Raw genomic sequence first — 17,504 nt, 5'->3', positions numbered from 1 at the left:
CCCTTTCTTTCTCCCTGCCTCCCTTTCTTTTTTTTTCTCTCTTCATGCCCCCTTTCTTTTTTTCTGTTTCCCTTCTTTCCTTTTGTCTCCCTGCCCGCCCCCTTTCTTTCTTTCTCCCTGCCCTCCCCCAAGCCCGATTGGCTGGCCCGAACTTCCTCTCTAATAGCAGAATTGAGGTCGGGGAGAGGAAGGCTGATCGGCTTGGTAGATCGCCAAGGCAAAGCGAGTTTATCACAGAGCCCGGGATGGGCTCCGTGATCGACTCACTTTGCCTTGGTGATCTACTGGTCGATCGCGATTGACCTATTGGGCACCCCTGCTCTACAGATACATTGTAAGCATCTCTTCCTCTACTAGGGAGTCGCTTAGGGCCACCTAGGTTCGCCTAAGGCCCTTAGTAGAGCTTAGGCAGTCTTGTGGGCCTCCCTAGGCTCCCGGAGGCGGCTTCAATATAGGTGGCCTGCCCGGGGAGCATTTTTTTTTTAAACGTGCATCCCGATTGGCTGATTAGACAGCTGTAGGACGCCTACAGCTGCCTAAAATCGGGACGCGCATTGCAGAATCAGGGCCTTAGAAACCAACTGGAGAAAATATTTTTCACGTGATGCATAGTTAAACTCTGGACCTCGCTGCTGGAAAATGTAGTAAAAGCAGTTAGTATAGCTGGGTTTAAAAAGATTCAAACAAATTCCTGGAGGTAAAATCCATAAATCACTATTAATGATGCATCATAAGTTACTGCTGGACTGTTCTCTGCTAGAATGTCAGAGAGAGAAAATTCCCCTACTTCCGATTTCCACCAGCATTGCTCAGACACACCAACCCTGGGGTGTTTAGGATAATTGGCGAATATACAGAAGGAACCTTGTGCCTGAGTTTTGTTGCTAATAGATGGGAGCCTAAAGGCTCTTTTTACTAACGTGCGCTAGCGTTTTTAGTGCACACAGGATATTACCGCGCATTATGCGGCTAGAACTAACGCCAGCTCAATGCTGGCGTTAAGGTCTAGCGCGCGGGGCAATTCAGCGTGCGCTATTCTGCGTGTTAATGCCCTAACGCACCTTAGTAAAAGGAGCCCTAAGTATTGGTCTGGGCTAGTCTGGTGAAGTACTGAGAAGCTTAGTCACTATCTCCTGTCTTGATCCATGACATTTTGCAGGTGGTGGTCAAAATCCTGTGCGCCAAGCGAGTATTGCTGCAGGAATCCCATGTGTGGTGCCAGCCTGGAGCTGTCAGATGATATGTGGGTCGGGGCTGAAAGCTGTGTGTCTCGGGGCCCAGTCTATCATGACAGGAGAATCCAGCCTGGTGGTGGCAGGAGGCATGGAAAGCATGAGCCAAGTGAGTACCAGTATCTTCTCACTATTATACCTTAATCATAAGAGAGATGAGGTCTGATATAGAGAAAGATGGAAGCCTCTTGTCATGGAGATAGCTGTTATTTTCACGCTTTATTTGTAAATTTGAATTGAACATTTATTTATTCACTCAGCTGTAGTCATCTTTACTCAAGTTTTTTGCAGTGGAATCTGGAGTATCGTTCTACTTGAAAACATATTTTTGGATATGAAAGTTTTATGGATGAATGAGAGACTAAAAACTATATATATGTGTGGAGTTTTTTCCACAGTGATAATACAGACTGCTTAGGGTACTGTTTGTCCTGGCAGTCTGTAGATGAGGCCTGTTTTTCTCCACTTTTTCGTGTTTATGATTTCAATTTGTGTTTTTTTGGCTGAATGAATGAGACACCCTGCAAAACTTATTAACAGTGCGATTAAGGCTTGTTTTCTTATAGAAATTAAGCACCAGCCAAACTTTTTACATTAAGCAACCCAAACTTTTACTTCCTCACCCCACCCTTATATGTTCTGCTGTTTCTCATCTGGCAGTGCAGTGCAGATTATAATTATGGACTCAATCCAAAGATGGACAAGAGTAACGTGGGACAAGTTGTATTAGCATTCACATTTCTCATTCAGAGCATAGTACTTCCAAAATAAGAACATAAGAATTTGCTGCTGCTGGGTGTTTTCCCCTATAACAGCCTCCGGAAGACCGTTCCAGTTTTCCACCACTCTCTGGGTGAAGAAGAATTTCCTTACATTTGTACGGAATCTATCCCCTTTTAACGTTAGAGAGTGCCCTCTCGTTCTCCCTACCTTGGAGAGGGTGAACAACCTGGGGGTAATGGTGGACGAGACAATTAAACCATCGGCATAGTGTGAAGCGGCCGCTAAGAAGGCAAATAGAATGCTAGGTATAATCAAGAAAGGTATTACAACCAGAACGAAAGAAGTTATCCTGTCGTTGTATTGGGCGATGGTGCGTCCGCATCTGGAGTACTGCGTCCAATATTGGTCGCCGTACCTTAAGAAGGATATGGCGATACTCGAGAGGGTTCAGAAGAGAGCGACACGTTTGATAAAAGGTATGGAAAACCTTTCATACATTGAAAGATTAGAGAAACTGGGGCTCTTTTCCCTGGAGAAGAGGAGACTTAGAAGGGATACGATTGAGACCTATAAGATCATGAAGGGCATAGAGAAAGTGGAGAGGGACAGATTCTTCAAACTTTCAAAAACTACAAGAACGAGAGGGCATTCCGAAAAGTTGAAAGGGGACAGATTAAAAACCAATGCTAGGAAGTTCTTCTTCACCCAGCGGGTGGTGGACACCTGGAATGCGCTTCCAGAGGGCGTGATAGGACAGAGTACAATATTGGGGTTCAAGAAGGGATTGGACAATTTTCTGAAGGAAAAGGGGATAGAGGGGTATAGATAAATGATTGCTACATAGGTCCTGGACCTGTAGGGCTGCCGCGTGAGCGGACTGCTGGGCACAACGGACCTCTGGTCTGACCCAGCAGAGGTACTGCTTATGTTCTTATGTTCTGTCTTTATCTACTAAGTCTATTCCCTTCATTATCTTGAATGTTTCGATCATGTCTCCTCTTTTCAAGGGAGAATAGGCCCGGCTTCCCTAATCTCTCACTGTAAAGCAACTCCTCCAGCCCCTTAACCATTTTAGTCGCTCTTCTCTGAACCCTTTCGAGTAATACTGTGTCCTCCTTCATGTACGGTGATCAGTGCTGGACGCAGTATTCCAGGTGAGGGCATACCATGGCCCAGTACAGCGGCATGATAACCTTCTCCGATCTGTTCGTGATCCCCTTCTTCCATAGCAAAGCAGCAGATGAATCCAGAGACTAGAGGGTATAGCTCACATCGACCAGCAGGTGGAGATAGAGAACTGATTAACAGTTGGCCTTAAAGCCTGGTGTTCCTTCTGTTGATTCAGTTTTGCTCTATCTCCCAGCAAGGTGGGAGCTATCCTTCTAGCTCCTGGTCTCTGCCTGCTGCAGGATAGATTGAAGGGTGTTCCGTTAGGATTCCTCTGGTGAGACTAGTTCTCTTCAGTAGGTGGGGGTGCCTGGCTGATTGGTGCCGGCTTTGGGAGGTACACCTGGGCCCTCCCAGGTCCCTGCTCCACCCTCCCCTCCGTTGGATAGAGGGGTTCCTTTCCAGGTGCAGGATATTGGCTGGCTTCTTCATTCCAGTATAAAAAAAAAATGGAGCCTTCCTGCTAGTACTGAGCCGGGCAGTGGTTAACTCGGCTTCCAGTACATTTACCAACGATTGCCTGGCTTCGGGGGTAATCGGCGGACCGGGTGAGTGTTTTCTTTGCCTTCCTCGAGTGTGGTCGCGTTTCCCGGGTGCCGGGCGTCTTGGGGGGCGGAGTCGTCTTTCGGCGGCGTTCGCCGCGTGTGTGAAAAAAAAAAACAAAAATCAAATCAATTAAAATAAAAAGAAGAGTGAAAATATCAAGGGTATTCAGAAGAGAAAGACACATTTTTTACTGGAATGGAGTTTGTGGCTGCTCATTCTCCTTTCGGGATGCTTGGGCAAAGTGCATAACTGAATCAACAGAAGGAACACCAGGCTTTAAGGCCAACTGTTAATCAGTTCTCTATCTCCACCTGCTGGTCGATGTGAGCTATACCCTCTAGTCTCTGGATTCATCTGCTGCTTCTAAAGGAAAGAAAATTAACAGGTATGACCATAATTTTACCTTAATCATTCCTAGCATTCTGTTCGCACTTTTTGCCACTGCCGCGCATTGCGTGGACAGCTTCATCGACTTGACCAGTAGTCCCAAGTCTCTTTCCTGGGGGGTTTCTAAATTGTTGATAACTATCTAGATTGCTTTGCTTTTAAGTGAGAAGGTTCTGCATGCACAATTTAAAATAATTGGTTACACAACAAAATAACATTTGGTACCACCTTCTAGCACTTGGTAGCTAATAACATTTATGTGATTATTTTATTAGCCATGAGAGAAATGTTGTTTCCTCATTATTCAATTTTCAGCTCAGTCCTCGGGACACACCCAACCAGTCAGGTTTCCAGGATATCCACAATCAACATACATGAGAGAGATTTGCATGCATCATCTCCATTGTATTCAGATTTGTCTCATGCACATTGATATAAATACAAACAGTAGACTCTCTGTTAACCGGAACTCAAGCAACCAGCAAAAAAAAAAAATAAAATAAAAAAAAATACTGTAATACTTTAAATAAAAATTAAAATAAAATAAATTTCTGGCAGAAATTGAAGGGTAAACTTGGTACGCCACACCTGAGTATGCCCACGCTTTTCCTACCACATGACCGGTAGTTTGTCTGGAACAGTTTATGGTATGGCATAGTGTGGGGTATAGTATTAGTTAGGCTTATTTTTAATAGTAACTACATCATTCTCTTGGCGTTTTGGGTTGATTTATGATAAAATGCTCTCTCCGTTAAGCATCCATTGCCACATTTTTCCTGTTCCCTGGCATCTACTCATTTGCTTCCTTCTCAAATATTCATTAACCCTGCTTTTCCTCCTCTTTACCCTAGCATCTGTTCCTCTGCTCATCCCTCTGCATATGGTATTGCTTCATACCCCAAAGTATTTGTCGTCCTCTCTCTTGTTCCAGTCCCAGCAATAGGAACTTGCTCCTTTGCACCCCTTGCTGTGTGCTCTTTGACCCCACTTTCTGACAGCAATATAGCAGGTTTTACAAGGTTCAAACTTGCCATGCTGCCAGTGGGAGTGGGGGATGGGGGGAGAGAAGGAACAAGTTTTCAGTTGATGTGAAGGACTGAGCTGGTGAATCAAACTTTGGCATTCTTAGGCTTTTGTGCCCTAATTCAGTGCCTGAGTAGCTCACCTCATAAGTCAGCCCTACTTCTTGTTCAAACATATGACGAGGGACTCCTGAGTTAGCTTATTTTGTCCATTGTGTCCTCCAGCAGAACAGTCCCTTCTCGTAGGTAGCTTGGACCATGGGTTTTGGTCGCTGTGACCCGAGCTGGATCTCATCTAGTGACATGGAAGTAAAAGGCTGTAACGATTCATTTGCCAATCCTTTGGATCATGGAGGGGCCTTTCCACTTTTGAAGTACTGAATATCTCAGGGTGGTGGTGGCTTAATACTAAGACTTGAGGAAGTGGCTGGTTGCATCATGTCTTCACTTTCAAGAAAAAGATGTCTGAAATTTGAAATAATGCTTGCACGCAGCTACTGGCTCAACCAGGCAGTGCAGGCTTTGTCCAAAAATCAATTTTCATGGGCATTAAAGCCATTCTTCAGTGTTGATTATCACCTCAAACTCCTACAACAGCGCATTTGGTGCACACTGATGATACAGTTGACAGGGTTTGAACACCAGACAATCTCTAATATGGACTCTAAACAGAGTACTTTGTTTCTTTGGTGCTGGCTGCCATTCTGTTCTACTTTGATACCAACTGCCAGAAGCAGATTTTTTAATTAATACACACCATAGTTCCTGGACTTTTGTTTGGGCAGCTGTTCCCTAGTTGGGTGAGTGGGGGGAGGGAGGGGAATGGACAGGTTGTATCTTAATCACATTGTACTGTGTTGCCATGTTCTTTTGGTTTGTATCTATTTGAAATTTAATAAAAAGATTTAAACATAATGCTTGCATGCAGGCGCCTCACATACTGCATATGCGAACGGGATTGAAAATGGGAGATGCTGCCTTGCAGGACACTGTACTCTGTGATGGACTTATAGATGCATTCCACAAGTACCACATGGGTATAACAGGTAAGACAGAGCAATATTGTGAACAGTATAGGAAAATAAATGACAAAATATAATTAAACCGTTAGGAAAAGTTACAAGTCAGTTAAAATCCTGGCCTGGAATTTTATTTTGTGGATTTTGGACGAGGTCTTTTAAATGCGTTATATACTGATTTTGGAGTAAATTGTCCTGTTGTGAAATTTTTCAAACTTCCAGAGTATACAGTACATCCTTCAGCTGGATCATAGAGAAGGAAAACAGCACTTGTACTTTTGAAAATGTCACGTGGTTGTGCTGTTTTCTCCTTTTTGATTACCAATACCAAAGAGTAGAAGCGAAGCACATGGCCTCTTCCAACATGCTTTTCTTGTGCTGATTTTTCAGAGAATCTACCTGCAATTCTCTTTGAAAATTGGCGTGAAATACATGCCCCAAGAGTGTCCATGTTCCTCATAGCTGTGTGGTTTATTGAAAATTGCACCTTCAATTTTTGTTACAGGTTTCTATAACTACTACTACTTATCACTTATAGCGCTCGGAAGAGCTTACAGTCTAACTTGGACAGACAGACATGACATACAGGGTTGGGTGATGCAGAACCTAAGTAATATGATAAAAAAATGGATATAAGATACTGTATCAGTGGTATTATACACTGGTAAGGTTGAAAGCCATATTTGGCATGTGATCAGTATTTTTTCGGCCTCTGTATTATAGTTTCTCTTTTGTCGGTGTGTGAGGGCTCATGAAATCCTTGAAATTACAAAACACTTTTTTAACTCTGTCACTTCACTGTGTGGCCTCCAGAAAACTAACAGAGTCTGGGGTTTTCTTTTTTTTCAGAGATCAAAATGGATTTGTTCAGATTATTTTTAAATCTTGACTGTTCTGTTTTCTTTTAAATCTTTTTGAGAAGAAGGATTTTAGCATTAGTCATCCACCTAATTGGATTGTTGTCTGTGTACAAGAAGACCCCTATATTATTTACAGATGATCTAGGCCAGATTGTTACTGCAAGGAGAGGGGCTAAGGGGCAACCCTTTCTTGTTCATCTAAATTACAAGGCATTTAGAGGATGACATTGGGACAAATTTGCCCCTGGTCTGTCCCATCTCTGTCCTCATTTTCACAAACCTCGAATACTTATGATTTTATATTTAAATCTTTTTATTAAAGTAGAAAAAGGGGGAATATTCTGTACAACTGTTTATAAATCACAAATGGAGCCATTTCAATCTGGTTTTGGTACAGCCTTCCCAAAGATTAAGTTGCCTAAATTTTTATATCATCTGGTAAGGTAACTGAATTGTCTTTCAGACAATCCCGCAAAAGAGAACCTAAGCTGTGTAGTGGATGAACAGGAAAGTTTTTCTGTTAAATAGTTGAAATGCTCCTTGATGCAGTAACAGTAAGATGTGTGAGCAACTGGGCACATGATGGAAGGATATTGCAGATGGTAGGAGTCTGATCAACAGACAAAACATAAATGATGTCATTTAACAGTAGTTCATTTAAATCTAAAAGCAGCTTCTGCAGTATTTTTTTTTTTTTTTTAAGTCAATGTTTATTTATTGAAAGTTTCGTAGGTAACAAAGCAAATATATAATAACAAGTACAAGTCATGTGAGAGATAGGCATAATAACAAGCTAAATAAGCCGACATAACAATCATAACTGAAGCCCACGGGCAAGCAAACATATGAACAAAAATCAATCACATGAGTAAACCTTTGTCTATGATATAAAAAGTATAAAGAAGGAAGAAAAGAAAATCAAAGAAATAAATATAAATAAATAAGGAGGAGGACTACTAATAAAACATAAATAACTAACTAACTAAATAACTAAGAGTCAGAGCCTTGGAGGTATAGTTTGAGGGATTTCCATTTAGAAAGAAATTGTGGGAATTTGTCTTCCTTTTTAGCTAAATATGCTTCGCACTAGGGGTCACTCAGAGAAATTAAAAGGGGACAGGTTTAGAACAAATGCTAGAAAGTTCTTTTTTACGCAGAGCGTGGTGGACACATGGAACGCGCTTCCGGAGGAAGTGATAGGCCAGAACTCTGTACAGGGGCCCAAGAAGGGTTTGGATAGGTTCCTGGAGGATAAAGGGATAGAGGGGTACAGATAGAACTTGAGGTAGGTTATAAAAGTGGTCAGAAACCACTTCACAGGTCGCAGACCTGATGGGCCGCCGCGGGAGCGGACCGCTGGGCGAGATGGACCTCGGTCTGACCCAGTGGAGGCAACTTCTTATGTTCTTATGTATCTATAAGTCAAGCAGACAAGATTCCACCATTGTGTGACAGATACTTTAGAAAGATCTTTCCAGGAATTAAGAAGAAGTTTCAAAGCTAAAGAGATAAGTATGTCAAAGAGGAAAGCATTAGAGAGAGAAAGAGGAGAAGAGAGAGCAGAGGACTTGAGTAATAGCATTTGATATGATAGAGCCACATCGATGTGAAAAAGAGAACAAATAGTGTTCCAGAGTGATGACCAAAATAGTTGTAATGAGGGACATAGAAATAGCAAGTGTTTGAGGGAGCCTATATCAGTAGAGCATGTCCAGCATTCTTTTGTAAAAGTAGGGTTAATACGATGTGATTTAATTGGGGTCCAATGAGCTCTATGGCATAGAAAGAATAAGCTCTGGGTTAAGGAAGCTGACCTAGAGGAATGAAAAACAGATTGCAGATAGGAGGACCAGTCATGTTCAGAGATAGGACATCCAATATCTTCTTCCCAAGCCTTTTTGACAGAGGGAAGGGGCGGGTATCTTAATTCTTTAAGGAGATTATAGAACTTGGATGCTGCATGACCCAGAGTACGATATTGGTTAGAGAGAGTCAATAGAGTCGGAGGTTGACGTTTAACTTTCATATCATAGTGAAGTTTTCGTAAGGCTGAACGTAGTTGCAGCTATTAATAAAAATAAGAATCGGGAAGGCCATATTTAGTCTGGAGCTCATGAAAAGTGAGCCAGGAGTCATCAGAGTGACATAATGCAGCAATGTCCCAAATCTGATGAGTGGTCCAAGGTAGCCAGAATATCGGTTGTTTCCCAATCAGGAGTTTAGGATTCCTCCATAGGGGGCATAAGGTGGATTGAGACCAGGGACAGTCTAGTAAACGATCTAGGTCTTGTAGAGTTCGGAGAGAAGTGAGAAGTAGGGGATTAGGAGGCTTAGTTTGTAGGTGAGTGGAATCAAGGAGTCGAAGCAAAGGGATAGGATGTAAGAGGGCCAGTTCGAGGCGAAGCCAATTGGGGGCTAATGTAGAGTCAAGGGGTTCAGAGGAGTGTAGCCATTCAGTACTTTGTTTTAATAAAAAGGCTTGATGATAAAGAAATAGGTCAGGGAAATTAACCCCTCCAGCCGATTTAGGAGATTTAAGTTTACTTTGCGATATTCTATGAGGTTTATTGTTCCACAAGAAGTCAAAGAGAAGTTTTTCCAATTGTTTGTAGAAAGAATTAGGAAAGAGAAGAGGGAACATGGTGAACATGTATGTAATTTTTGGAACAACCATCATTTTAAGGGTATCAAGTCTCCCCCACCAAGAAAGGTGTAAAGGGGACCAGTGGGATAGAGATAGTTTTACTGAGGAAACAGTCTTGGTCATGATGAGGTTCGCAGTTATTTTAAGATCTTTATCAAATGGAACACCAAGGTATTTCATCCCAGTAGATATCCAAGTAAATGGATATGATGGGAGAACAAAGGGTGTGCAGGCTTCATTAAGGGGCATAAGTTCAGTTTTGTCCCAATTGACCTTATATCCAGACATAGAGGAGAATTGAGAGATAAGAACAATAAGAGAATGTAAAGATTGTTCTGGATCAGACAAGTAGAGAAGAATATCATCAGCGTAAACAGATAATTTAAATTCCAATTCAGCAATGGAAATTCCCTTAATAGAAGTGGACAATCTGATATGAGCTAAAAGGGGTTCGAGGGCTAAATTAAACAATAGAGGGGATAAGGGACAACCTTGACGAGTACCCCGTTGTAATATGAACGAATCAGAAAGAGCATCATAAACTACAATCTTAGCAGTAGGAGTATTGTACAGTAAAGAGACCATATGAACAAATTCAGCAGGAAATCCAAAATGTCGCAGAACACAAAAGAGGTAATTCCATTCCACTCTGTCAAAGGCCTTCTCAGCATCAAGAGAAGCTACCAAGTAAGGTTGATCCTTTGACAGAGTGGAATGCAGGATATGACATAATAATCTAGTGTTATCAGCACCATAGCGTCCCTTCAAAAAACCAACTTGATCTCTATGTATAAGGGAAGATATAACAGACTCTAATCGGTGAACTAAAATTTTTGCAAATATCTTGTAGTCCAAATTTAGTAGAAAAATGGGTCTATAATTTTTGACTAATTGAGCATCTCTGTTGGGTTTTGGAAGAACAATGATACTAGCTTCATGAAAGCGGGAGAGGCAGTTGGGAGAAACAATAATAGACTGGTAGTAAGATAAGAGGCATGGAATTAAGGACACTGAAAAAGTTTTAAAAAATTCTGCAAGGAGGCCATCTGGTCCTGGTGCTTTAGAGGAAGCCATAGAGGAAATGGCTCTTTGTACTTCATCTGCAGAGATAGGTTGTCGTAGAGGTTCGTGTTGAGATGAAGCAATAGATGGTAGATGTGCAGATTGTAGGAAGTCGGATATGATATCTTCTGAGCAGGTGGCTTCCGAAGTGTATAAAGAGGCATAAAAAGAATGGAATTCCTTAAGTATGTCAGAAGTTTTAGTATAAGTCATGCCAGAAGGCGATTTGATATGAGAAATTCGGTGTTTGGATCTTTGTCCTTTAAGGTAGGAAGCTAGATGATGTCCCGCCTTGTTGGAGGTAGCATAATATGTAGCTGATTGGCGGAACATGGAGACAGATGCAGATGAACTAAAGATCTCATTATATCGGAATTTAAGTTGTTGTAAAGATTTGTAGAGAGTAGAGTCAAAGGAGTTATACAGTTGAGATTCCAGGGAATGAATTTCCTGTTCTAGACTATGAAGTGTGGCTTTCTTAGTCTTGAGTTGATGAGCTGTATAACTGATACATTCACCTCGTAACCAGACTTTATAGGATTCCCAAACAGTAGCATAATTGGATACGGAGGATTAATTTCTAGCGAAGAAAGCATCGGATTCAGCGGTGATGTAAGATATAAACTCTTCATTGCATAAAAGTTGGGTGTTCATTCTCCATGAGCGATATGACTTATCAGCAGACCAGTTGAGAGAACAAGATATGGCGGCATGGTCAGAGATAGATATGTCGTGAATAGTAGTGGTAGATGTGATATTTAAAATGTCTTTAGATGTTAAAAAGTAATCAATCCTGGAGTATGATTTATGGGGCGCCGAGTAGAATGTGAAGTCCTTGGTGGTGGGATGAAAGGTTCTCCAGAGGTCAGTCCAGCCATATGTTTGCATTAGATTGGAAAGAGTCGAGCGGACCCTTAGTTTAGCAGGGCGGCAGAGAGAGGATCTATCAAGAAAAGGGTCCAATGGGAAATTAAAGTCTCCAGCAATGATAGTGTGTTCTGAAAAAGAGGTATGGGAAATGGTATGAAAATACTGAAAGAAAGAGGGGTCATCAGAGTTAGGTGCATACAGGTTCAATATATTCAATGGTTTGCCATCAATGGTGCCCTCGATATAGGACCATCTGCCCATGGGATCAAAGGAGTGAACGGTCAGTTGAAAGTTGAGTGATTTGCGAATGAGATTGATAACCCCGTTCTTTTTTCCCAAGGCGGGAGAAGCAAAGCAATGTTGGATCCATCCTCCAGCAAGCTTCTATGCTTCCGTGAGGTTAACATGCGTCTCTTGTAGGAGGCATATATCTGCCCCTAGATGTTTAAAATATTGTAGTATTTTCTTTCGTTTTATTGGACTAGAGAGGCCCTTAACATTAAGGGAAACTATGTTTAGCTTGACCATAAGGTCAGAGAGGTAGAAGCAGGCAGTGGCATCCCCCAAAAAATTGTAGGTCCCAAAGAGAAGAAATGCTCAGAGGGGTATATGTGATGTCCTCGGTCCAGAGCTGTAATAGAATGCAGGAGTATAAATAAATCAGAAAAATGGAAAAAAAGGAGGCAGTAAACAGTACTAGGCTCTGAGTAAAAAGAAACAATAAGGTGCAGCCATAAAAAACAAGTAATGTAGTTTAGCATAGAAAGTGGGGAAAGTAGATACTGTAGATGGGGACACATGTGGACGAGAGACACTTAACACGTGTCCAAAGCCCCAGCCATTAAAGGAAATTCAAATCAGAGTGCATCCAGCCTGTAGCAGAGTGTTGAAAGCAAGTTGAAAGCAACAGCAAAATTCAGGTCATGGCTCCAATATTGTCATCAAGGTATTTTTGCAATTCAGTGGGCTCATCAAAATTTTTGGTAGAGTTACGGTAGGTAATTCTCATTCTAGCCGGATAAAATAATCCGTATTGTGCTCCGATATGTTTGAGTTGAGGTCGCATAGCTTTTCTTTTTTGAGCTGTGTTCTTAGAGAGATCAGGTACTAGTAAGATTTTTTTACCATCCACAAGAAGAGGTTGTTTGATTTTGGCAGTTTGCAGTATTTGAAGGGCATGAGTGAAAAGGATTCAGGTCCCAATTCCTGCCCCATACTTTCTCTGTCTCTGTCATATGTAAGTCAGGTACCTGGGGACACATCTTAAAGACCAGAAATCGTCTTCCAAAACATGTCCGTCTTTTATTATGAGTTTCACATCTTTTATACGAATCAGGTTTGTCAGCATGTGACGGCATGTGACGTAAATACAAACCATATATGGAAAGTCACATGAAACTTTAAACACATCAGCATTTTTCCTAGCTAGAGATTGAAGTCCACAGAGGGTCAGAAAAAGCCTTAACCAGCAGAGCTTCTAATCTAAATCTGTCTGTAAATACGGCTTAACAAAACAATTGAATTCACTTCACATTATCTCTGTTTAAACATTACCTGTCCTTGTACCATCTTCAAAGAAGGGAAAGATAAACAGGGCCTACCTTTGCATCTTTAAACAACATATGCCTAAGGACACTTACTAAAGTTCTGATACGTGTCCCTTCAATTCCCCTCTTACGTCATGTAAATGACGTCACAAATACACAGCATGAGCTGGAAGGGAGTGATACCCTAGGTATGTCTCTCAAGGAGGGGTCTTTTAGGAGCTGTAATACGAATAACACAGTACATGAGCAGTCAAGACAAGAGTGCAAATAATAAGAGATTATGCATTCAACTAAAGTGCTGATCCCAAGAATTAGATAAATCAGAGTTACATTTGAACTCAGCAAAGAGTTCTGCTAATTTCTGAATGTCCATAGGAGGACCTATATTGTCAGAAAGAACAGTACAACAGCATAAAATACTGAGGAGAATTTAACAGAATTCTCAGCTAGAATCATATCTAGGGCCATATGATTTTGAGAACCATCTGAGAAGTGGAGCCTAATTAATCAGTAATACCTTGCAAGGCGTCCCTAGAATAGTTCACAAAGCGTTGCTGATTATAATAATTTTAACTAATCCGATCAACATTCTTATTAATAGTAATAAAGGGAATAAGGGACTCAAACCCAGCCTTAACCTGAGCTCGGGCCTTAAATTCATCTGGGACCCCTCTTGGGACCCCTATAACATCTTATGTATACATGTGATCAGATTTATATCAAGACAAATAAAAGGAAAAACCATGTGAATAGGAAGGATGCCTTTCAGAAAAATATGCAGGAGCATAGTAACCTTAACTAAAGTGCACTGGCCTATCCACTGGCTGGGTAGCTTAACAGGGAGCCAAAAGTCTCCATAAAGCCAGTAAATATCAAATCTGATGCAGCAACAATGGGGCATACCTATGAGCCAAGACAGAACAATAACCTGGGGGTAAATTACCTACAAAACTACCCTGTGTCAGATTAGAAACATGACATGTGTAATTGCCCTTATAGATGATAACGGCAATATCAAGCTTTTGCTGTCCTGGCAACAAAGGGTATTTAGAACACTGCAGTGCACAAAGGGGATAGGTAAAATTAGAGGAGATATTGGTAAATAACCCAAAAAGGCATGGTTGGATACCAGGAGGGAGGTCCAGAGGTTCGGTTCCTAGATGGGGTCTAGCTTGAGCACATATGTAACAATTACTCTTATTATGTTGATCAGCAGTGAATTTCATCCATTCTAACCAAAGGTTACGTTCTGAAAACCCTACCTCAACAGCCACAATATCTTCAAAAGTGGGATTGGCAATAGCCATCATGTCAGTAAGTTTATTGAATGTAGGGGCCAGTGGGTTAGCATTTTTTGGGGCCCCCACAAAATGGCGGGAGAAGATGAGTGGAGGTAGATAGATCCCGTAAGAAAACTGATGATAGCTAGACCCACCCTTAAACCACATGTCCATAATGTACATACCTTCATCAGTAGGTCTAGGGTTGTCAATAGTAAGAGAAAGCTTAATAATTTGTGCAGGAACACTTTTCCTATAACAGTGTCCAACCTTATGAAGGGTCATACAAGTAAGCAGTGATTTACCATTTTGGTCCACTGTTTTTCAGGGTATTTTCTAGTTTATAAGCCCAGTCAGTATTAATATTCCACCCTACCACTCCCCAGAATGCACACTTATCCCCCCAACGTAAGTCAGTAACATATACATATATGTCCTTAGTTTTAGGAGTCTCTGAGGACCAATGGCACAGCCTTGGGATATCAATTGATGAACAGTCCACAATGTCACAATACTCAAAGGAGAAGGTGGCAACTTGCACACTGCTGGAATTATACCAAAGGGTAGCATCGGTCTTTTCTGGATTCCAATTGAAGGACAGCCTTTGCGAGGGAGTAGTCCAGCTTGACGTCGTGTTCGCAAAGAGGTGTCGGGGGTGCTGTTTACAGTAGGAGTGTCATTTACAGATGGGTATGGGCAGAAAGTGTCGTGGACCCAGAACACATCATCCCTGTAGACCCAGTTAGAAATGATCCATACAGGGAGAAAAACTAGCAGCAGTGGTGCCAGTAAGAGAATGATAAAGTTGGTAGAATGCTGCAATGAGATCATCATGTTGTTCCACTGGAGGAGGTGAAATCTGCGCAGGGAAGACTTGCTTCTGGGGTTTTAGGTTAACCCTCTTCAAGCGACTTGCATGGATCCAAACAGGAAACTCCTCAGTGAGTGCAGCGGGCCTGATCACAGCGATCACAGTAGTGGGAAGGCCAAAGGGGAAATCCGTCTGCTTCTGATCCTTGGAAAGCTGCTGGATAATCACCAGGCTGGAAAAAATGGGTAGGAATCTGTGGAGAGAAAGGAGAAGTGCAAGACACGTTTCTTTGAACAAGCCCTAATATTTCAATTAGCTTTTGGACGTATTCCTCCTGTATCAAGGGAAAATCTACCCATGGGGCAGGGAAAGGTCATCCCGTGAGAATCTCAAAGGGAGAGCAGCCAGATGTCTGTGCATACAGAAAGAGATACTTGAAAAGAAATGCTTGAAAAGCATTCCAAATATCATTCAGCAGCTGTACTCCAATGTGATCCAAATAAGAGATAGAAAACAAGAGAAACCATGTTGCCTGTACTGAATGTGGCAACATGCAACAATACCAATTCATTTACTTAGCATAGCTATTGCAAAAGAGAGACAATACTCACTTACTTAAGGTTCTTAATTGAACAATCCAAAAGGATATGTTTTTATCGTGCTGCATATAACTATTATGCACCTCAGAGAAACCATACTGATGTACTGAATGTATTCAGAAATGTATATTGAATGGATCATATGTAGGGAACACCACGAAATAAATGCTGTATAAAGTAAAACTTTTTCTTAAACATATAACCCCTGACTAAACTTCATTCAGAATATAAAAGCTATAAGTAAAAGAACATTGCGCAGTTAGGCTAGTAAGAAGTGGAAAAAGAGCTCTAGAAATGGCCAATATTATGTATCCTAGGGTACCCACTAAACTAAAACAAGTAGACATGACACAGACAAAACATAAAGTTTTTAAACGTGGAGCTATTTCTCCATCTGTCAAGTGTGCAGGGCTGAATTTAACTCTGCAAATAAACACATTGATATAAAAAAACCAAAACAACAAATAATGTATATCATAACCATCTCATATTTGAAAAAAGGCATAAAGCTAATGTCTCTTTGGAGCGTCTCTATCTCTGCAGTGATAAAGAGGACCCGTGGAAAACATTAGAAATATCTGTGCCAAAACTGATCTGGGATGGCTATGTATAAATCCGGAAAAAAAATTTAAATTAGCAACATCCTAATTTCAGCTAAAACAATAGAAAGGAATTGTATTTTCCAATTTATTTTCAATTCACAACCGTGCCAGCTGTAATTATCGAGCTATATATCTCTGTATCAAGGAGCAAAAGGTCAAGAATGAAAATATCACTAGCAAGAAGTTAAAATGTCGAGCGAGCACTACGATAACCAATACCATGATATTGGGCAATGAATAAGGGAGAGCTAGCAGCTGGTATCCAGGGTTTCCCCTCTTTGCACCAAAGTCCGTCCAAAAGGGCGGCTTTGGGCACCTGCCAAACGCCAGGCATCAAATTCAGAGGAAGCTGTGAAAAAAGAGAGGAAGAGAATCCTGTTCACCCGTGAGACCCAAAAGCCCATTTAAAAGAAGGGCTTGAACATCGTGAAGAGTGTGAAGGGTAATGAGGTGACCAAGGGTCAAAGAAGTAACCATCTCTACCACCATAGCACAAGCAGCCAGGGAACTTGAACAGGAGTGACTATAAAAAAAGGCAACAGAGCGTAACTTACCGCCATGTTCTCCCTTCATGGTGTTACAATAGTCCCAAACAAAGAGATAAAACATGTGGGCATAAGCAGGAAAACCCAAACTTGAGCTAGAAACCAAAGCACATCTTAAATGTCCAACATTTCATAAGTCCATCTGATAAGAGCAGTCATTTCAGAAACCAGGGTCTGTCTCAAAATCTGGTCATAGAAGGAACAAGCAGAGATCCATTGGCGGCAGTGACCAAACATAGCAAGAAAAGTAAGCATGTCTTTCTTGTTAGCTGGGCGGGGCAGACCCAGAACAGCAGCAATGCAGAAAGTGCAGATTTTCCTCTGACCATGAGACAGGACAAAACCCAGGTATTTCACTTCAGATGTACACCAGTGCAGTTTATTTCGTGACACCTTGTGACCACACACAGACAACCATTATAAAAGATGCAAACTATCAATCGGACAGGTCTCCTGAATTATGGAACACAAAAAGTTGTACAAAATAAGAATAGGACCATGAGGGGCAGTGCATGACTTGTAGAATAGCCCGAAGGACATTCCACACTAGGTATACTGTTGCTTAAAGGTGAAGGCAAAAAAAGAGCT

General features: G+C 41.5%; 1 protein-coding gene across 2 annotated transcripts in view; it reads left to right on the top strand.

Moving 5' to 3' along the window:
- Positions 1-17,504, top strand: part of ACAT2 (acetyl-CoA acetyltransferase 2) — a 71,119-nt gene that overhangs the window by 14,599 nt on the left and 39,016 nt on the right. For both annotated transcript variants that reach the window (XR_004538914.1, XM_033939261.1), the window contains exons 3-4: positions 1,160-1,341; positions 6,006-6,123. Coding sequence is in view for 1 of the 2 variants with exons in the window: in XM_033939261.1 (XP_033795152.1) it covers positions 1,160-1,341; positions 6,006-6,123 (300 nt within the window). In the remaining variant the exon portion in view is untranslated. The remainder of the gene's footprint in view (positions 1-1,159; positions 1,342-6,005; positions 6,124-17,504) is intronic.

The sequence above is a fragment of the Geotrypetes seraphini genome, chromosome 3, assembly GCF_902459505.1.
Source record: "Geotrypetes seraphini chromosome 3, aGeoSer1.1, whole genome shotgun sequence".
NCBI classification, from domain to species: domain Eukaryota; kingdom Metazoa; phylum Chordata; class Amphibia; order Gymnophiona; family Dermophiidae; genus Geotrypetes; species Geotrypetes seraphini.
Note: the sequence above shows the minus strand (reverse complement) of the source record. Positions and strands in the feature narration are given on the sequence as shown.